The 17,548-nt window shown below is 44.5% G+C and overlaps 2 protein-coding genes across 2 annotated transcripts; one reads left to right on the top strand and one right to left on the bottom strand.

Annotated features, from left to right (window-relative positions):
- Window positions 1-4,277: 4,277 nt before the first annotated feature.
- On the top strand, window positions 4,278-7,665 carry CCR75_001112 (uncharacterized protein). Its single transcript, XM_067959217.1, has 3 exons — window positions 4,278-4,683; window positions 4,755-4,953; window positions 5,012-7,665. The coding sequence occupies exons 1-3, from the start codon at window positions 4,427-4,429 to the stop codon at window positions 5,108-5,110; spliced, it is 555 nt and encodes a 184-aa protein (XP_067820961.1). The 5' UTR covers window positions 4,278-4,426; the 3' UTR covers window positions 5,111-7,665.
- CCR75_001111 (uncharacterized protein) lies at window positions 5,270-7,666 on the bottom strand (the record flags this gene model as incomplete). The annotated part of the gene is made up of 1 exon (XM_067959216.1): window positions 5,270-7,666. The coding sequence occupies one exon, from the start codon at window positions 7,664-7,666 to the stop codon at window positions 5,270-5,272; it is 2,397 nt and encodes a 798-aa protein (XP_067820964.1).
- Window positions 7,667-17,548: the final 9,882 nt, after the last annotated feature.

The following is a 17,548-nucleotide window of genomic DNA, read 5'->3' as shown; positions in this document are numbered from 1 at the left end:
GGTGTACCGTTACATAAATATTATTTCTGCAAGAGGAACAGGTAATTTATTTTATATGAGAGGAAATGAAAAATATGTACAAGATTAATATACTTTATTAATTTTGATTTGATAGTTCCACTATTATTAAATTTGATAATATTGACGCAATTAAACATTAATCAATTGATTGGTTGAGCAAAATATAATAAACTAACCCGCCAATCGTTACAAGACACGATTAAGCGTCGCGCGAGGAGGCGCATTGCATAGTAAGCTATTAATATATTAAAGTGAGTAGATAGAAGATCGTCACGACGGAACTTAATGTATTCATACAGTTTTACTTTTCCCTAGTCTAAAGCACTTAAATTATTCTTTAGACTGAAGTGATCGAGGCAACCCACGTACTCTGTAATAAGTCTAGATTGACTAGTACTGTTATCAGTACTAGCAAAAGGTGGCCCGCTACACCTGGTAGCACATCGTAGTCAGTCCAACCGCCTAAGCACATTCCATCCAACATGTACATGTTGGATAAAGATTGAGGAATCTTCCAAGCCCCTCAAGAAGGCTATCACACAATGCGTGAAATGTTCACTCATTTGAGTGACTTTGAATGGAGAGCGATTGAGCGCACAATTTGGTGGTTGGATGGCCAGCCATAAGCAACACGCGGCTATAACCGAGTTCATACAATATGAACTCGACGAGGCCGAAGAAAAAATAATTTTACTTCACCAGCAAGGCTTTCAACACGCAGAGTTTTTGAGACAACAGGGTGCTCAACAGTTAGAGCTGTCGAGATAGCAGCATGCAAGTGCTGCTAATGGGTAAACGCTTCTGCGTCGACCCGAAAAACCCAGCTGAGGCAAACATTTGAGCCGCCATGTGCCGTATTCAGGGCTCGAGCCGAGCTCCTGGATTTGAAGCAGGGCAAGCGTGATCTACACACTTATGCCCAACATACACGATGCCTAGTAAGCTGTATCGTGAGTCATCCGATAGATGAACAAACACAAGTAATTATGTTTATATCAAGTTTTGCAGACAGTCCTGTCAAGACTCACCTGTTCCGGCTTAAACTAGAGACACTATACCAAGCGATCTCTTCAGTGGAACAGGAGGACTTTAGCCTGAACCAGGCTTTCGTCCACTCTGAAGATTATCGCCCTCCGAGACAACAAGAAAACGGAGGCCCAGGACTTATGGATCTCTCGCAAATAAAGAGCGAGAAACCTCGCTTTTCACGTAACAAGTGTTTGCATAAATGCAACCGCTGTCAAAAGACGGGCCACTCCGCCTATACGTGAAATGTTCCACGCCCAGTACCTAAACCTTCTGAGCGAAACAATCGACCTACCGCTAGGAACAGCGGAGGATCCGAAGCTGTTGCAATAGCGCACGGCAAGACGGATCGCAAAAAGACGTCGGGGTCAGTAGGTGCGAAGCGCCCTTCTGGTCCAGCAACGACAAAAGAATTTGCAGGCGTTTTGATAAAAGTTGCTCCTCACACAAAAATTGTGTTGAACTACCCTAGGTGATGAGAATAACCTCACTAACTTAAACTTTATAGTGGTCGGTTGTGGAGTGTTAATCGCTAGAAGATCACAGACTCAAATCGATTAAGCGCGATGTACCTCTAACGAGGATAACAGTGCGCCTAGCAACAGGCTCATCCGTAACAGAAAGATACATGTAGTTGATAACCAGTCAGCGACGAGGGTGAACAGTGCGATGATAATTTCATCGTCCCAGATATAAATGACAAATTTGATGTCATCCTTGGATTACCGTGGCTCAGAAAGTACGAGACATGTTGAACTGGCAGCATGAAGCCGTTACGGTCCTGCATCTCGTTCATCAGATGACCATCTGATGAACGTCTTGGAGCGTCCACAATCCTGTGAACACCCCGAAACGGTTTTTGTGTGATCTGCGTAGTGGCGAAGTCAAGCAGATCTGCTAACTTGTCACAGATGACAACTTCGTGGTCGATATTTAGTCGGCAATAGTACTTTCTGATAACGAACGGGTCCTCGGCAGCCCATCGATAGACGAAAGTGTCCTCGGTGAGAAGACTCGGATTGAATGTTCTACGTCCCAATTCTAGGAGTCTTTTAAGACAAAACCTTAACATAAGGATTTAATCAAATTCAAGAATGTTCCCGTACCGTGCGAGTTGCCAAAGGATAAAGGCACTTGACACGGAATCGACCTGAGTTCAGGTTCCAAATACTCTGATATAAAGCAGTGACCATTGTCTCTTAAACTAGTATTAGCGATCGAAAAATTCTTTGCTAATCGCTTAGCAGCGGGATATGTGAGGGAGTAAACCTCCCCACATCGCTCTCCGACCTTGTGTGTTCGTAAAACAATAGGAAGGCGGCGAATTGCGCATGCGTATAATAAAGTAAACGCTGCAGCGGCACAGGATTAAACGCCGGTGCCACAAAAAGACGTAATCATTGATGGTATGTCAAAGAGTACTATCTTATCGTCAATGGATCTGATGGATGACTTTTATAAGATCCTTGCGCGTGAACAGCATATCCCGTTTACAGCAGTAGGTGCCCCAAGCGGAATGCTATGAGAGTGGCTAGTCTTGCGACAGGGGCTTCATAATGCCCCAGCAACATTCAGCAGATGTGTTACCAATCTGTTGAGATCGGTGCGGGATCTCCCACCGATTTAATTTTTTGACGTCTTATTTCATCTCAGATCTATGAAGAGAAAGTCGGACGTTGAAGTACATCGTACCCACGTTCGAAAAGCTCTTACACTTATGCGTAATCACAAGTTGCTTTGCAAATCTCAAGAAGAGTATATTTACTGCAAGCGAATATCACTATATGGGTGTATTGTGGGTAATACAGTGTATGCCTATGCCTATGCCTGATCCTGGAAATTTCAAGACGATCACCGACTGGCCTATTTCAGTCAATGAAAAGGGACTTTGAAAGTTCCTCAGCTTGGCGGCGTTCTTACATAAGTACTTCCGCAATTATGCCGAAACTACAGACATATTTCTTTTTTGTTAAAAATTAGTGTAAATTAGTCATGGAATGCCGGTTGTCAGCGCTTCTTTGACTATATCAAGCAAAGCTTGATGCAATCGGCAATCCGGGCGATTGCGGACCAAGACAGACCATTTAATTTTACTCCATAAAAATGTTGGAATGTTGCATTATTATAAGCGGCTCATTGATTAGCCCACTATGAATGATCAATTTTTCAATATGGTGAGAGCTATTAGTCTAATGGAATACTTGGGCAGTGTCCACATGGATTGAGACAGCTTCAGCACACCCGGGCGTTGGACAGGAGCATTTTCATTAAGATAATAAAGGAATAGTCGTCTCTATTGTTTCCATTGTCGCGACCATCGCTGCAAGCCTCATACCACCGCTTATACAGCCAAGGCGACGGTCTTTGTCTGAAGTATGCGTTAGAGCGGCTGAGGAAATCCAAGCATTGTAACCAGAGGCACAACCTTTCCTAAAACTATTTTCTCGCTACTCCGATTAAGAGGTAAGTAAGAACATCCGAAGGGGTGTTTTTTCAGGAAACATACGAATTTTGCTAGAGCTGAGCGACTCATTGATATCGTCACAAAACCCGCTCGCTGCAGCACATACAAACGTTGAGTTGCCCAGCACAGACAAGCAACACTATGCCATAGAACCCTTAATGTAACGGGGCACCTTTCACTAGTACTGATCAGTACTAGTTAACCTTACACTGATTACAGTGTAGGTGAGGCGTCTCACAAGAGTACAGATGAAGGTTTCTAAGTAGCTAAGGGACCAAAGGTAGTTCAACGGATTAGAATTAGGGAAAAGTAAAGTTGTATTAATATAATTAGCTTCTTACGTAACGATCTTCTATCTACTACTGAACGTATTATATTAATATCTGACAAAGTATGGCGCCTCCTTGCGCACCGCACAATCGTGTCTTAAACTAATTGGCGGGGTTGATTTAGACTTCATAAACTAATCAATAGAGCTAATGTCTTATTGCATCAATGGTACCAAATTTGGTATCATTGGAACCATTTCAGGCAAAATTAATACACATAATAATTTTGTACTTCTTTGCTTATTTCCTCTTATACGAAATAATAATTATGTAATGGACACTTCGTTACATTTAAATTATTTTGTACTAAATTTTCATTGAACACACAAAAGAATATTCTTATGAGACTAATCTTAAAAATATGCTTTTAGCAGAAATACATTTAAAGAGCATCTAGTGATCAAGTGAATCAGAAATATCGTCGGTCGATGTTTGGCGACTCCTGCAGCGAGTGCTGCTCTGGCAGCGCCCTATTTATCTTCAACGGAGTTGATCTACTTTGCGGCGTGGCCTTGACGGTGTATAGCCTCTTCATCGGTTAGCATTAACTTCCGCTCGATTCTGATAGCATGGCTTAGCTTACAAAATGAAAACAGGAGTGAACCAGTACGCTCCGGCATGGCTTTACGAACCGGTTTTGGCTGTGGGGGTCCTGCTGGTGCTGTCAGCCTTTATGAGTTGGTGTGGCGCCTCGAATCGGAACTGCTCAGTGTGCCTCTCGTGCTCGTCCTACCTGCTTATTCTTCTGGCTTTGGCCGAGCTTGCACTGGCTGTGATGATATTAATTCAAGGTTCCACAATTGATCACTTTTTACGGCAGCATCAACAAGAGCTTAAGATTACGTGGGTGAAATGCACTGCTCAGTAGTTGGCAAGTGCGTGTGGCACTAATTGCTACTGCTTATATCTTCTAGTAATGAACAGCTGCAGCGACTCGAAAATAACAAATTCATTCCAGCCTATGGATTATTAATTCTATTTATCATGGAAGCTGTGCGGTTCTGCTGCAGTAGCGAACTTCACCGTGCGCGACGTCATCGAAAGTATCGTTACCAACAATTGACTACACTTAGCGACTTGGATGACCAATTGCTAACAGTCACGACGGAAAAGGTGAGGAGTAAAGTGCGGTGGTGTTTGCATTAAATTTATTCGTGCTTCTTTTCAATAGAACATTGCAACCAAGTATGCGACGCTAAAGGATAAGTACAAGAAGAAATACGTGACACCCGAGACGCACGAAACCGCGATAGTACCGAGATACGAATAACCGTGTGGAGGGTCATTTTTCTCGTTTAAGCTTTGAATTGCTCACCGAAGTGGAATTTTATTTATATTTACTCGGAAGCAGTCCGACAAAGATTGTGTTGTCATTCCACTTAATAACATATTTTAAATAAGGCGACTGCACTTGATTCGATCTAACAATCTAACACGTCTCGATCTTCTCTGAATGCCACAATGCCTTAAGATCAGCTAATGCTTGCCTAATGTCGTTCGCAAACGTTTTTGAACTCGTAGTCGGGCATGATTTCTTGCTGGATATATGAAAACCAAGCATCTTCTCCCCAGCAATCATGTAGCTCACGCCGTAGCCATCTTCAGCCACAGGACCAAAGCCACCACCAGGGCAACGTGCATCGTCAATCGAAAACTTCGTTCCTTCCAATGCTTTTTCCACAAGACGCCAATTGTCCGTCTGCTGCTGCGGTTGTTGGCTAGTCGAGAGACGCCACGGGCGGCTAAGTGCGTTTGTTAAGAACGGCGATTCAATACTAAAGCCCACAGACACACAATACAGAGTGAACAAATGGCGGTCAATCCCCTTTCCGCTCATTGCTTTTCGGTAGAGGTCTTGGTGCACATCGCACGCATCTTGAAGGAGCCGGATCTTCTCAGCTCCCGTCAATTCTGGATTCGCCATGCCGTACACAAACGCCTTGGACTCATCCGTCACAGGTCGCACAGTCTCCGTACGGCCATTGCGGTATAGCCGAGTCATACTTGACTCATATGTTTGTGTGATCGTTCCCGAATTACGGTAGTACGCAAGCTGCAGGGCCATTTGTATAAAAGCATCGGGGCTAACGCGAAAGTTCTTTATCATTCCCTTGCCGTAATCCGTGTGGGAGATGACTTGCAAGTCAAAATCGCTAATTGCTTTTTCAGCGTCTTCAAGTGACTTCAGCACCGCACGATGGAGACCAGTTGAAAAATCCCACAAAAGCATTCTACACGGTGGCAACGTTGACACGCGCTCGTTTTCAGACTGCACCGAATTGTCTCCATCCGCGTCGTACCGGCTCGCAAAGTATTGCTTGGTGTATACGTGCTCCCATGCGTGGGCCATCACAGGAGCATCAGCCCACGCATGCTCGGCGTTGATGCCAGCAACACAATTCTTGTAAATGACCAAGTTGAATGACTTGTCAAACCAGCGGGAACCTCCAGTGCCATGTATCAAATCTTTGCCCATTAAGGTCCAGTCTTTCGCCACGTCATTCTGAAGTACCACCACAAAAACTGCCGACTCAATTGCTTCAAGCGATCGCTTATTCATGCCACTGGAAAAAAATTGCTCTCGATTTTCAGCCCACTCGATCCGTCCAGCAGCCGTGAGAGCAGCAATATTTTCTTCTGCCTTACTTGCTGTCTCCATTGCCGAAGCCGTCGTCTCAATCCACTCGAACTGACGCTGGATTTCAAACTTTGTTAGCAGCTTTCCGTATTGGCCTTTTTTAAAAAGCGGCAGCTTGAACACGCGACCGCGGCAGAACACGGCAATGTGTTTGGATTTGTTTTGATACAATTTAAGGACATCCGTCTCACGCCCAGGAATACGCGTGCATGAGAAGATCCGCTGGTATTGGCTCATGCAAAGTGGCACAATGCCACGGATAAGCAGAGGAGGTAGCTGCTCTCTATCCAGATCTTGTTTGAACAGGAGAAACTCGTGTACCAATGCTGCCGCCAAAGCAGTAGGCTTTTTGGTCATACTAAAGTCGAGGTTAGCTCCAGGTAGCGCATAGTAGTTACTATTAATCATCAGGGATGAGCGACCTTTGAGGTACACGTACTTCTCCCACCAATCCGTCACGTAGTTGGACGACCACCAGCTCTTAAGATACAGATAAAATTGAAGCTTGGGGCCTTCCTTGTGTACAAAGTCCTCGGCCATACGTCTCACCTTTTCATACTCTGTCGAATCCAATAAAGGATGAACTGACTTAAGATACCTTTGAATGGTGTCCTTCAGTGATGGTAGTGGAAGCCTTGGCAATGCGTCTTGAAACGAGTATGTGAGAGGATTACGCCCACCAAACATTTTTAGCAACGCTCCCCAGGCAAGCACTACGCTGCTCTTCTGCCTCGGAGCTAAGTACAGCCATCCCCTGTAACTTAAAAGTAGTCGTAAGAACAATCGCTGAATTGCCATAAGCCCCAGTAGACCCAAGAATGCTGTCCATGCTGCCAAATACGCCACGTAAATGGAAGTCGGCAATAAATACCAAAATGGCATTAAAAAGTTACCAACATGCCAAACAATCTCCGAGATGGGACCACTTCGCCACCAGGACTCTGAAGGCGATGACACAACAACCACCGAGATAACAAGAACCGTCATAATGACGGCAAATGGCGGTGCAGGGTACACGCCGCGCTTTATAGCGCGCTGAAGGTGAAAGAATTCCCGGACGACGCTGCGTCGGATCTCGTGCAGTGGAGGAATAGTAAACGACACGCGAATGCCCTCCTCTGAGTACAGCAATTCCACGCCACGCTTGTGCTCGTCAAAGACACCAATGGCTTGGTGCGCTTCAGCCATATTGACAACCGGATTCGAGGTTGAATGCGCGCTTGAGGATGCAAAATGGAAAGTGACTGTTGAAGTAATTGAACTTATGGAGTGATGGTCACTGCCAAAACGAAAATATATAGTATTAGCCACTCACCGTGCATCAATAACTACTATTTAGCGAATTAAAATGATCAGGAAACACCTACTGCAAAAAAGTGACGCAGCCGATGATGGATCGCAGCTGGGAGGATGAATAATCCACTGTATAGGTGAACTTAGAATTAGAATTTCGAAAAGGACGTTCTCTGTACAGAGGGTGGGCATTTCTTGAAACATTTGCCGATCTGCACATGATAACCTTCGAATAGAAGTAGGTGAGAGACAGTATAAAAAGACCAGGAGGACACTTAAATGCGGTGAGTGACATTGCAGAAGGAGACAAGACGACAAAGAGCAGAAGGAATCTGAAGAGCAGTGAGTCACTTTCCAACCATAAAAGCAGAACGAATGTAAATATAGATTTTTTTGGATGAATTTGCATCCGTTTAGTTCTAGATAAAGTCGATTATCAGCATAAGTGTCATTTTGCTAACGGAATCGTTTCATAAATTATAGCTTAGATCCTTTAAATAGAATTTTGTATATTCAAATAAATTAGTTTAACAAGGTGGACTCAAACAATTTACGTTTATGTTAAAAGGTGGTTATTCAAATAAATTAGGTTAATAAGGAAGTGTTTAAAGTTGGTATATTCAAATAAATGTGTTTAAAAAGGGTGCTTTAAAAGAAAATTGTCAAACAAAATGAACGATTTGAAGCGAATATTTCTTCATCTGTACGTGAGAAAACAAAACTTTCTCGGAATTGTGATTTTATCCGCAGGACGCGCAGTGAGGCATCAAGTATTTCGTGACGCCATCCGTACGCTATAGTTGTCGCCAAGACCAAACCCTGTTTTGAATTCCATTTTGGCACGTCACGGCGGACCCACTGGTCGTTCAGCAAATTCCGATAGTGTAGCGGAGCTATCTCGTTTCTAACGTCAGAGGAAGACTTTCAGACTTAAGAAGTCTCTTAGTTCTATAGAATTAATGGGTTTTACAACTCATGGAGTCGTACAAGCTATTAAAGCTTAATGAATCCTAGTTCAAGGGATTCAGGGGTTCGTAGAACCAAGTGGCAACTAGTGCCCAAGAGTATATACCTTAGACAGGCTTCCGTCTCTTACAGATCATTGCGCAAGCCTGAGGAAGGCACTTAACGCTTTAAGACCAAAAGGGGAGCTGCGCTTTATTTATTTATTTAATCTAAAATCGTACCCTAGCTACTTTACAAAAATAGATTTTGGCCACCAGATTTATTTTGGGCGACACCCACATTTGTTACCCATAGTAAATGGGATTTAATTAATTAGGTATTTGAAAATAGGATAAAAAGGTATTTTACCCATAAAGTACATGTACCACAACAACGGTTCTCCAACCGATGTGTATTCCATTACACCCTACCCCAGCAGACTGTTGTCACCGATTGACAACATACACTTCATTTCCTCTTTGAGGTTGGAAACTAAGCAGCTAACCGTTCGGTTGTGTTTTTCTTCCTTTGTCTCATAACAATCAAGCGTGAGTCACAGACTCTTAGCACCTTCCTCCACGATAAGGGAATGGTGGATTTGAAAGTCACTCTCCATCAGAGAAGTAGAGACAAAGCGTCATTCTTTTACGCCTTCTCCTCCGGATGAACGTCGGCGAACCCCAAATCCGTTCTTAGATAGTGGCGCCGCTGATGTCTTAACTGCATTGAGCAGGACACGGGACCCTGAGTTCAACATCATGACAAATCCGCTCGATAAAGACCAAGTACGGGCGATCCTCAAAGAGGAACAAGCTCGTCGTCGAGTTGCCCCGATAGTGAAAGCTAAAGCTCATGCTGAATATAGATTCACTCCGCTTAGTGCAGACGTGCGTCTCAAAGAAATAGCGGGTCACAGCTTGGCCATCTGGATCTTTGGTGACTCGAGGAAGCCAGAGGAGATCGCTGGTCCCGACGCTCTTCATGATCGATACTTTACGCCAAAGGCATTGACGCGAAGTCAGTTTCTAACGCCTTTGCATGATCAGGCCCGTGGGGCTTCGGTAATCTCAATGAAGGGAATTCCGATCGTTTTGTTTCGAAATGAATCAAAGAGCGAAACCGAAGTTTCATTTAAGAACTGGGTCCATCGGGCCCGCCGCCTCGCAATATTTGGAATATCACAAAAGTCTGCGGATGTGACTGATGTTTGTTTTGAACGGAAGCTTCGCATCGAATTCGCCAAGCTTAAGGCCAAAGGCCAGTTACGTTCGGCCTTCATGCCACAAATGAGGGAAGGCCAAGCTGATATTTCAGTGATTCGGCCGACCGTGTAACCTCGATCGAAGCCGCACTAAGGCTATAGATCCGCTTCTAGTGGTGGGAAGCGTCGTTTGACGCAAGTTGACCCTGAGCTGGGCGCTCAAAAAGGTCAACGGTGTGCGGGCAATCTTGCCGAAGAGGTATCTCAAACTACCAATAATTATCTGTAAAGACGTACCCCAGCCACTTCACCAGATACTGGTGTTGGCCCTTTGGACGACGTCGCTTTAAAAGTTCCTTCACGTGAAACTGAAGGTTCCCCCGCGCATCAAGCAGCGCGGGAGGGGGCCGAAATTTCGGCGGAGACCCAAACTGCGAGCCGGCCTCGTGGTGCATGCTCGAAAGCACGAGGTACAACTTCTTCCGTGAGAGCCTTTCTCGGGTTAAGTTTTTTTTGAGGCGGTGCTGAATCGGCCTTCGATGCTGGAACGTCAGCAACCTCGTTTAGAGGTCCAGCTGGACATCGTGGTGAGGATGCTGCAATCTGCGGCACGATCGCCTGTCTCGGCGCAAGCGCCTTTAAGTCCACATGAGAAGGGTCCCGATATGGGTTAAGCAAGCCAACGTAGAACACTGGGTGTGAACGCGACTTGCTAGGAAGGTTTAGCGTGTAAGCTAGACCCTTCTTGGCCACGACCATTAATGGCCAATTAAAGCGCGGGCGTAATCTGGTCGTGAAGACCGCGGAAACCAAGTTAGTAGGTTGATTTTTAGCTTTTAATAAAACTCGGTCTCCGACCATATAAGAATTAATACAGCTTCTACCTTTGGTATCTGCTTGTTCTTTTTGTTTGTCTTGATTATCAGCCATTGTGTCACGTACATGTCTTAAGACACTAAATCGCGTCGCGAGAAACTCGCTGACTTGTTTTTTAATGGTAACAGGGCTAATATCAGCAAGACTATCGGCTAATTTCCCCTTCCACCAAACCCTAAACCACGCAGTGGTATCGTTAACGGAATGCGTGGGTGGGTGAGACCGTTGCCATAGCAAGAAGTGTAGCCTGTAGAGGCATGGACAGCGTTATTTAACGCAGACATTACCACTGGGAGCCTTGAGCCGAGAGCTTCGGTGTCTGAGAACACACCGTAAAACGTCTTCAATGACGCGATGACACGTTTAGTTTTACCATCGTCTGCGGATGGACCGCAGTGGACATGTCCAATCTGGTGCCAAGCACTCAGAAAATTGATTTCCAGAATTTACCCGTGAAACGGGGGTCCCAATCAGAGCCAATTGCCACTGGCAAACCGTGCTGTCCAATCACGCGGTCGATGAACATCCTTGATGTACCTCCACCATCAATGGTATCCGGCACAGCCGCTAAATGACGAATTTTGCTCAATAGGTCAACAAAAACCACTACGCCAGAGTTACCGGCCACATCTTCCGGTAGACCAAAAAATCCATGTAAATAGACTCCTAACACCCTATTGGTACGGGCCTACTTGTCAGTGTCGCTGCAGCATGCGCCGAGGGCTTTACCCGCTGGCAAGTTTTGTATGTGCGAACGTATTTGCTGACCCATTTATAAGTTTGGGCCACCAATAAATCTGGCTTACAGAGCTGTAGGTCTTTTCTGTACCGAGATGACCACCAAGTAAAGTATCTTGTGCCTCATGGAGAATTCGGTTCTTCAAATCCTCAACATGCGGAACAACGACGCGTGGAGAATCCGCAGCGTCCGTGCAATAAAGCAATAGGTCGTTATCGAAAGAAAATCGATGTAACCTTGCACGCAAGCGTGCCGACAGTTTAAAACCCGAGTAAGAGTTCTTTAGAGCTCGAAGCAGAGCAACACACTGTTTATCCTTGGCGTAAGCCGTGCGGATCAATTCAGTAATAGGCGACATTATAGTCGTTAAATGAGATAGCTCACAATCTGGCCTGCGTGATAACGCATCGGCCAAAGCAATCTGCTTGCCAGGCTTTTACTTCACCTCGAAGCTGAACTCGGCGAAAAAGGGTAGCCATCGGGCAATTCTCTGTGAGAGGTGGGGCGACTTAGTCGCCGTGCGTAATGACGCGTGATCTGTTTTTATCACAAACGGATTGAAGCCGAGCAGATGAACTCTGAATTTGACGAGAGCATACTTCATAGCAAGTAAGTCTTTGCCATGAACTGGGTAGTTCTTTTCCGCAGCTTTATGCTGCCTAGATTTGAACGCAATAACACGTTCACGCCCATCAACATCTATTTGTAACAAAGCACTGCCAATGGCAAGATTCGAAGCGTCACTGACGACACTGAAAGGCCAATTTGGATTTGGTAGTGCCAGAATCGGGGCATGGATAAGACTATCCTTAACTGCTCGAAAAGCATTATATTCGGTGCTAGTCCAGCACCATTCTATACCCTTTTTAAAGGAGATTAGATAATGGCCTGCCCATATCAGCGTAATTTTCGCTATATTTATGTAAACAATTGGCGACACCGAACCATTTACGCAAATCCTTTTAGTTTCAAGGAACGGCCAATTTACTATGGCTTTTATTTCAGCGGGATCCGAATGAGACTTCCTAAGAAAGAAATTAATCAAATGCGCCAAAAATTCATATAGGATGCATTGCCTTACAATTATATTGTGCGCATACACTCTAGCACTGCTCGCAAATGGTCTAGATGGCTTTCCACATCCGACCGACCCTGCTCCGCACGACTATAGAAAAAAATGTCATCAAAATAAGTTCTGTGCATAACCTCGATTAGGGCGGAATAGCTGCGTCATTAGACAGTTAATTGCTGCCGGGGCGTTGGAAAACCCTTGTGGCATAACGAACCACTCCCATGCCATACCGCCTGGAGTAACCGCTGTAAGTGGGAGATGCTAGCTCGAATGAGCAGTTGATAGTAAACATCGACTAAATTAAGTGCACTGTGCATTTCACCTATTGTTCTGAAGAACGTCCTTTCTGGGAATGAGGTTTTGTGCTGGTATAGTGACAGCATTAAGCTTGCTATCAGAATGCGCAATGTGCCATTTACTATTTGGCTTCTGAACACAAAATGGCGTTGTCGAATGGGGAGATTTGCTCTCTCGTACTATTCCAGCCTCATGCTTACCACGAAAGTCGTCAATGACGCCACACTGTTCTCTTGTTAAAGACCAGTGTCGTGTGCCACAGTATTTCGATCCAGGAATTAAGTCAAATTCATGACAGATATCTCTACCTTAGCGTAAAAGAGATGGTGGATTGGTTCATACCACATCTTGAAATTCCTTAATCGAGGAACAAAATGGATCATAGAATCTGTAAGGATTGAGGATCCGCTCCGCGCAATAATCGCAGCTTTTGTGTCCTCCAAGAAGCTTCGTGCAGAAGTGACGATAAGTTTAACTCAATTGTTGGTCGAATGACCACCATTTCAGATAAGTCGCCAGTCTTCAAGGTTCGGCTGCACGTATCAATAGGCATGTCGACCAGCTCTAAAAGAGCATGTAACGAAGGAATCGCCGCAGGGCTAACTTCTTCCTCGACGTTACCGGTTATACAGTTCACAAGCGTAGGAAATTGCTCGCTCGTATCACTTTGTGAGAGTATAGATGCTTTGCATCCATCCTATCTTAAAGTAGAGACAATACGCCTCATTGAGGCCGGGACATTCACGTCTCCAAAAAATTTAGCCTGTATTGGTTCTATACTAGAGCTGGTGTCTAATCCGACACCTGACGAGGAGTAATATAACCCAACTTCCTTGCCCAGTTACCGTTTACGTGTCACTTCACGTGCATTAAAAGGGTTTGAACCGAAATGCCCTGGCGAACCACCAATACTGTCACTACTGACACTCAGTATGTTGCCACCTTGGCCGACCACACTCGGTGGACTTAGACGTAAAACTCCACGTATCTCAGGAATGTTATACCCTTGATGACTGGAATTTAGGCCTACGATGCTTTCAGCAATCAGTTAGCCGTTATCACGACGAGTGTCACTCAACGGAGTACATGCCGTTCCACTTCCTTCGTCTAAGTCGGGCTCAGAATTAATGCTTTTAACATTGGAGTTTTCAAATCAGACATTCCAGTGTCTGATTTTCAGACAGACCTATTCAATGCTCCGTGCCAATATCGCTTTTGTTGAATCATGACTCAACTCCTGGACAAAGTCCCCTAGGGGTCGTTCACCCTACCATTTGCCAGGAGCCGTGCCCGCATGCGAAAAGCCTTATCAAGCGGTGCAAATATACTAGCCATTTGCTGTTTCAGCGAAGCCCATGAAGGGAAAGCTTCGTTTATGGACGTACTGCACGATAGTGCCCACTCCATCGCTCTACCTCCAAGTTTGAAAATGGTCATAGCCACCATTTGCCGTTCTGTCAAGAACAAGGCGGAGTCAATAGATATCTCTATCTGCTTAACCAAAAGAGGGAGGTTTTATCCCTCCTTTCTTCAAAGGTCTTCACATTGACAAGTAAGGGGCGAGCCTTCGGCTCTGAATCAGGTACAGATATGTATCGAGTTGATATAGATGCCGCTAAGTGATCCTGAACCTGTCCGATTAGGAAGGATTCATATCGCGCAAAGGCTTCAAACCTTGCATGCAGAACCCTTAGTCCTTGGGACATATTTAATCAATGTGTTTAAGCCCAAACAAAGCTTTGAATTTGTCATACGCTGTGTGATGCCCTTTAAAAGTTCTTGAAACTCTTTCATTTCAGTAAATGACTAGTCTTATAAGGACTCAGGCGTGGCTTGACTACGACTGCTGCCAGGCGTAGCGGAGCACCTATCTCCTTAAGTCAGAGGAAGGTAAATTTTAGTTCAAGGGGGATAGGGATACGTAGAGCCAAGTGGCAACTAGTGCCCGAGAGTATGTACCTTATAAAGGCTTCTATCTCTTACAGATCACTGCGCATGCCTTAGGAAGGCACTAGACTCTTAAGATCAGAAGAGGAACTGAACTTTATTTAATTATTTAAATCTAAACCTTACCTTAGCTAAATTAAACATCGATTCGGCCGCCGAATAGAAATCCACTTTTCTTACCCACGATAAATGAAATTTCACTAATTAACTATTTTAAATAGAATAAAAGGTATTTTACCCATAAATCAAATGTACCACAACAATGGTTCACCAACCGTTGTTTGCCTCATTTCAGGCCGTGTTTCAAGCAACGAAATTCTTATCGCCGCGTGCAGGATTGAAATACCTTGATGGCGGCGTAGGAAAATTACTTTTAATGTCCACAACACGACGCCATGTTACTACATTTTAGTACCTTTTCTGTAGAATATTCAAATGTAGTGCGTATTTTATGATAACCTCTAATGATGCAATCTGAGTCCATCAATTGGAAACCTAGCTTGCTACACGCTTTCTGATGACTCACCTGGACCATATAGCTTCTCAAGCATCATATTTATTACGATCTCGTGGGATGGTGCTGCCGAAATGGGTGCTTCTTTGTCATAGTATAACGAGTAGCCTTTGCTAGTACTGATCATTGTACTAGTCAACCTACACTGATTACAGTGATGGTGGGGCGCCTCGACTAATCCCCAAACTCGACGTGCAGAGGAATATTCCAAGATGCTAGGAAGTCCTAGCTACCAAAGATTTATGTTAAGGCCTTAGAATAAGGGGACAGTAAAATTATATTAATACATTAAGCTCTGTCGTAACGATCTTCTATCTACTACTGACTTTATTTTATGATAAAAAAAACTATGTATGGCACCTACTTTCGCACCGCACAATCGTGTCTTGTAGCGATTGGTAGGGTTAACGTACAATTAAATCAATCAATCAATACCATTAATGTCTTATTGCGTCCATATCACTAAATTTCGTTGTATTGAATTGACTGAGTCAAAAATAATGAAGATATTAATTTGGTACGTATTTAATCATTTCCTCTCATAAAAACATTATTTTTTTCCTTTTAGGAAATGATGTTATGTAATGGGATACCCCGTTACATCACGCTCCCTTAACCAACAGTGACAATAGTGACTGATGTCAGTGAAAAGGAAATACTTTTATGTCTTCCCCTGTAAATTTGCATTATTGGAATCTTATTAAAAGTTTCAATCTTATTGCATTTCTATTTTTGTTTAAAATCAATTCGTTTGACCATGGTGTGTAAACTTGTGCACGTCGCTTATGAGGCCGCAATAATGGCAGCTGCACCGATCACTGCGGCTGTTAGTAATGCAAATGTTCTAGTAGGAGCTCGTGCGTCTACTGCGGTGAAGAAGGCGCCTCCTACTCTAATTGTAGGACTGATAAAAGTCATCTGCTACTCCCATTGCAGGTGGCAGTGACAAGTCACCTGCTATTTCCATTGTAATTACTGGGCCGAGTCGGCGTCATCGCTCACCTCGATTAAAACTGTCAAGGCGTCCGTATCAATCGGAGCCACATCTGTGAAACCTTTGGACTATCAGGTGACAACCTAAGAGGTGATGACGGGATTGTTTCAAATCTAAGTCGAGAACATAATTGCTCCATAATGTCAGTCCAAGAATCTTACGCTTCGTCAGACCCTTTTGTAGTGGAGTCACTCCATAGACGACGACCACTCTCTGGTGATGTCATTTTGCATCACAAGGAACGAAGTGATTGTATAGGTCACTTCGGTAAGAATGCTGCTGCTGGTGCTAGTATGCATCACCAGTAACGGAGTGATCTAGGGATCGCGCCGAGCCATGTTAGTGGTTGCGTTTTCATGATCCAACGGGAGAGGGGCCGCAATATTTTGCGGGTTTGCTCCCGAAAAGAAGCCTTTGTTGCTTTCTAAAGGTAACCTGACTCGTAGTCTTGGTATGACTTACGATCGGTACCATATTCATTTGTTCAACTCATCAAGACTTCACAAGCCCGGTGAGGACGAAACGGAATCCTTCATCGATGACTTTTCCGGCATCGGTAGAACGATTGTAAGAGGGTAAAGGGTGTCAAATCTTTTTTTTCAAGCTTGAGACAGAATGTGTGAAGCATAGGCTGCGAAGTCTGGCTTGACAAACTGAATGCATACCGTGAACGGTTCGAAATACGGACCGTAGTTGGTGCACGCTACAAGCTGCACAGTTTATTTAGAGAGGCGGAAACTCATGTCTTTGTTGCTCTAAGAGTCCAGCTAAAGGCATACTCTCTTCAATATCTTCATTGGAGGACGCTCGTCTCTTCTGAGATGCGCGAAGGGAATGAGAGCCTCAATCCTTCTACGAGCGCGGGAACCGCTCGCCCTCTGATGGACCCTCAGTCTAGGAGGATGGGTATTGAACGAGACGCGGAACGTCCAACATCAGTTGGAAACGAGTTTATCAATTATCATGCGCGGCTGGATACCCTCGCAAACGACCAAGATAACTCCTTCGAACTTTTCACCTCACGGTCGTTCGAAAAGCTTTCAGCAAGAAAACGCTCTTCACCACTCGAATTCGTTAATGGATGTGGAGGAATAGAGAAATTCGAGTTCGCCACGTTCGACAAACCCCAGTCAACACCGTGAATTGGATCACACCAATCATATATGATGGGAACACGCCGCGAGTTAGCGAT

The sequence above is a fragment of the Bremia lactucae genome, linkage group LG5 (assembly GCF_004359215.1).
Source record: "Bremia lactucae strain SF5 linkage group LG5, whole genome shotgun sequence".
NCBI classification, from domain to species: Eukaryota; Oomycota; class Peronosporomycetes; order Peronosporales; family Peronosporaceae; genus Bremia; species Bremia lactucae.
This window is presented reverse-complemented; position numbering and strand designations above follow the sequence as displayed.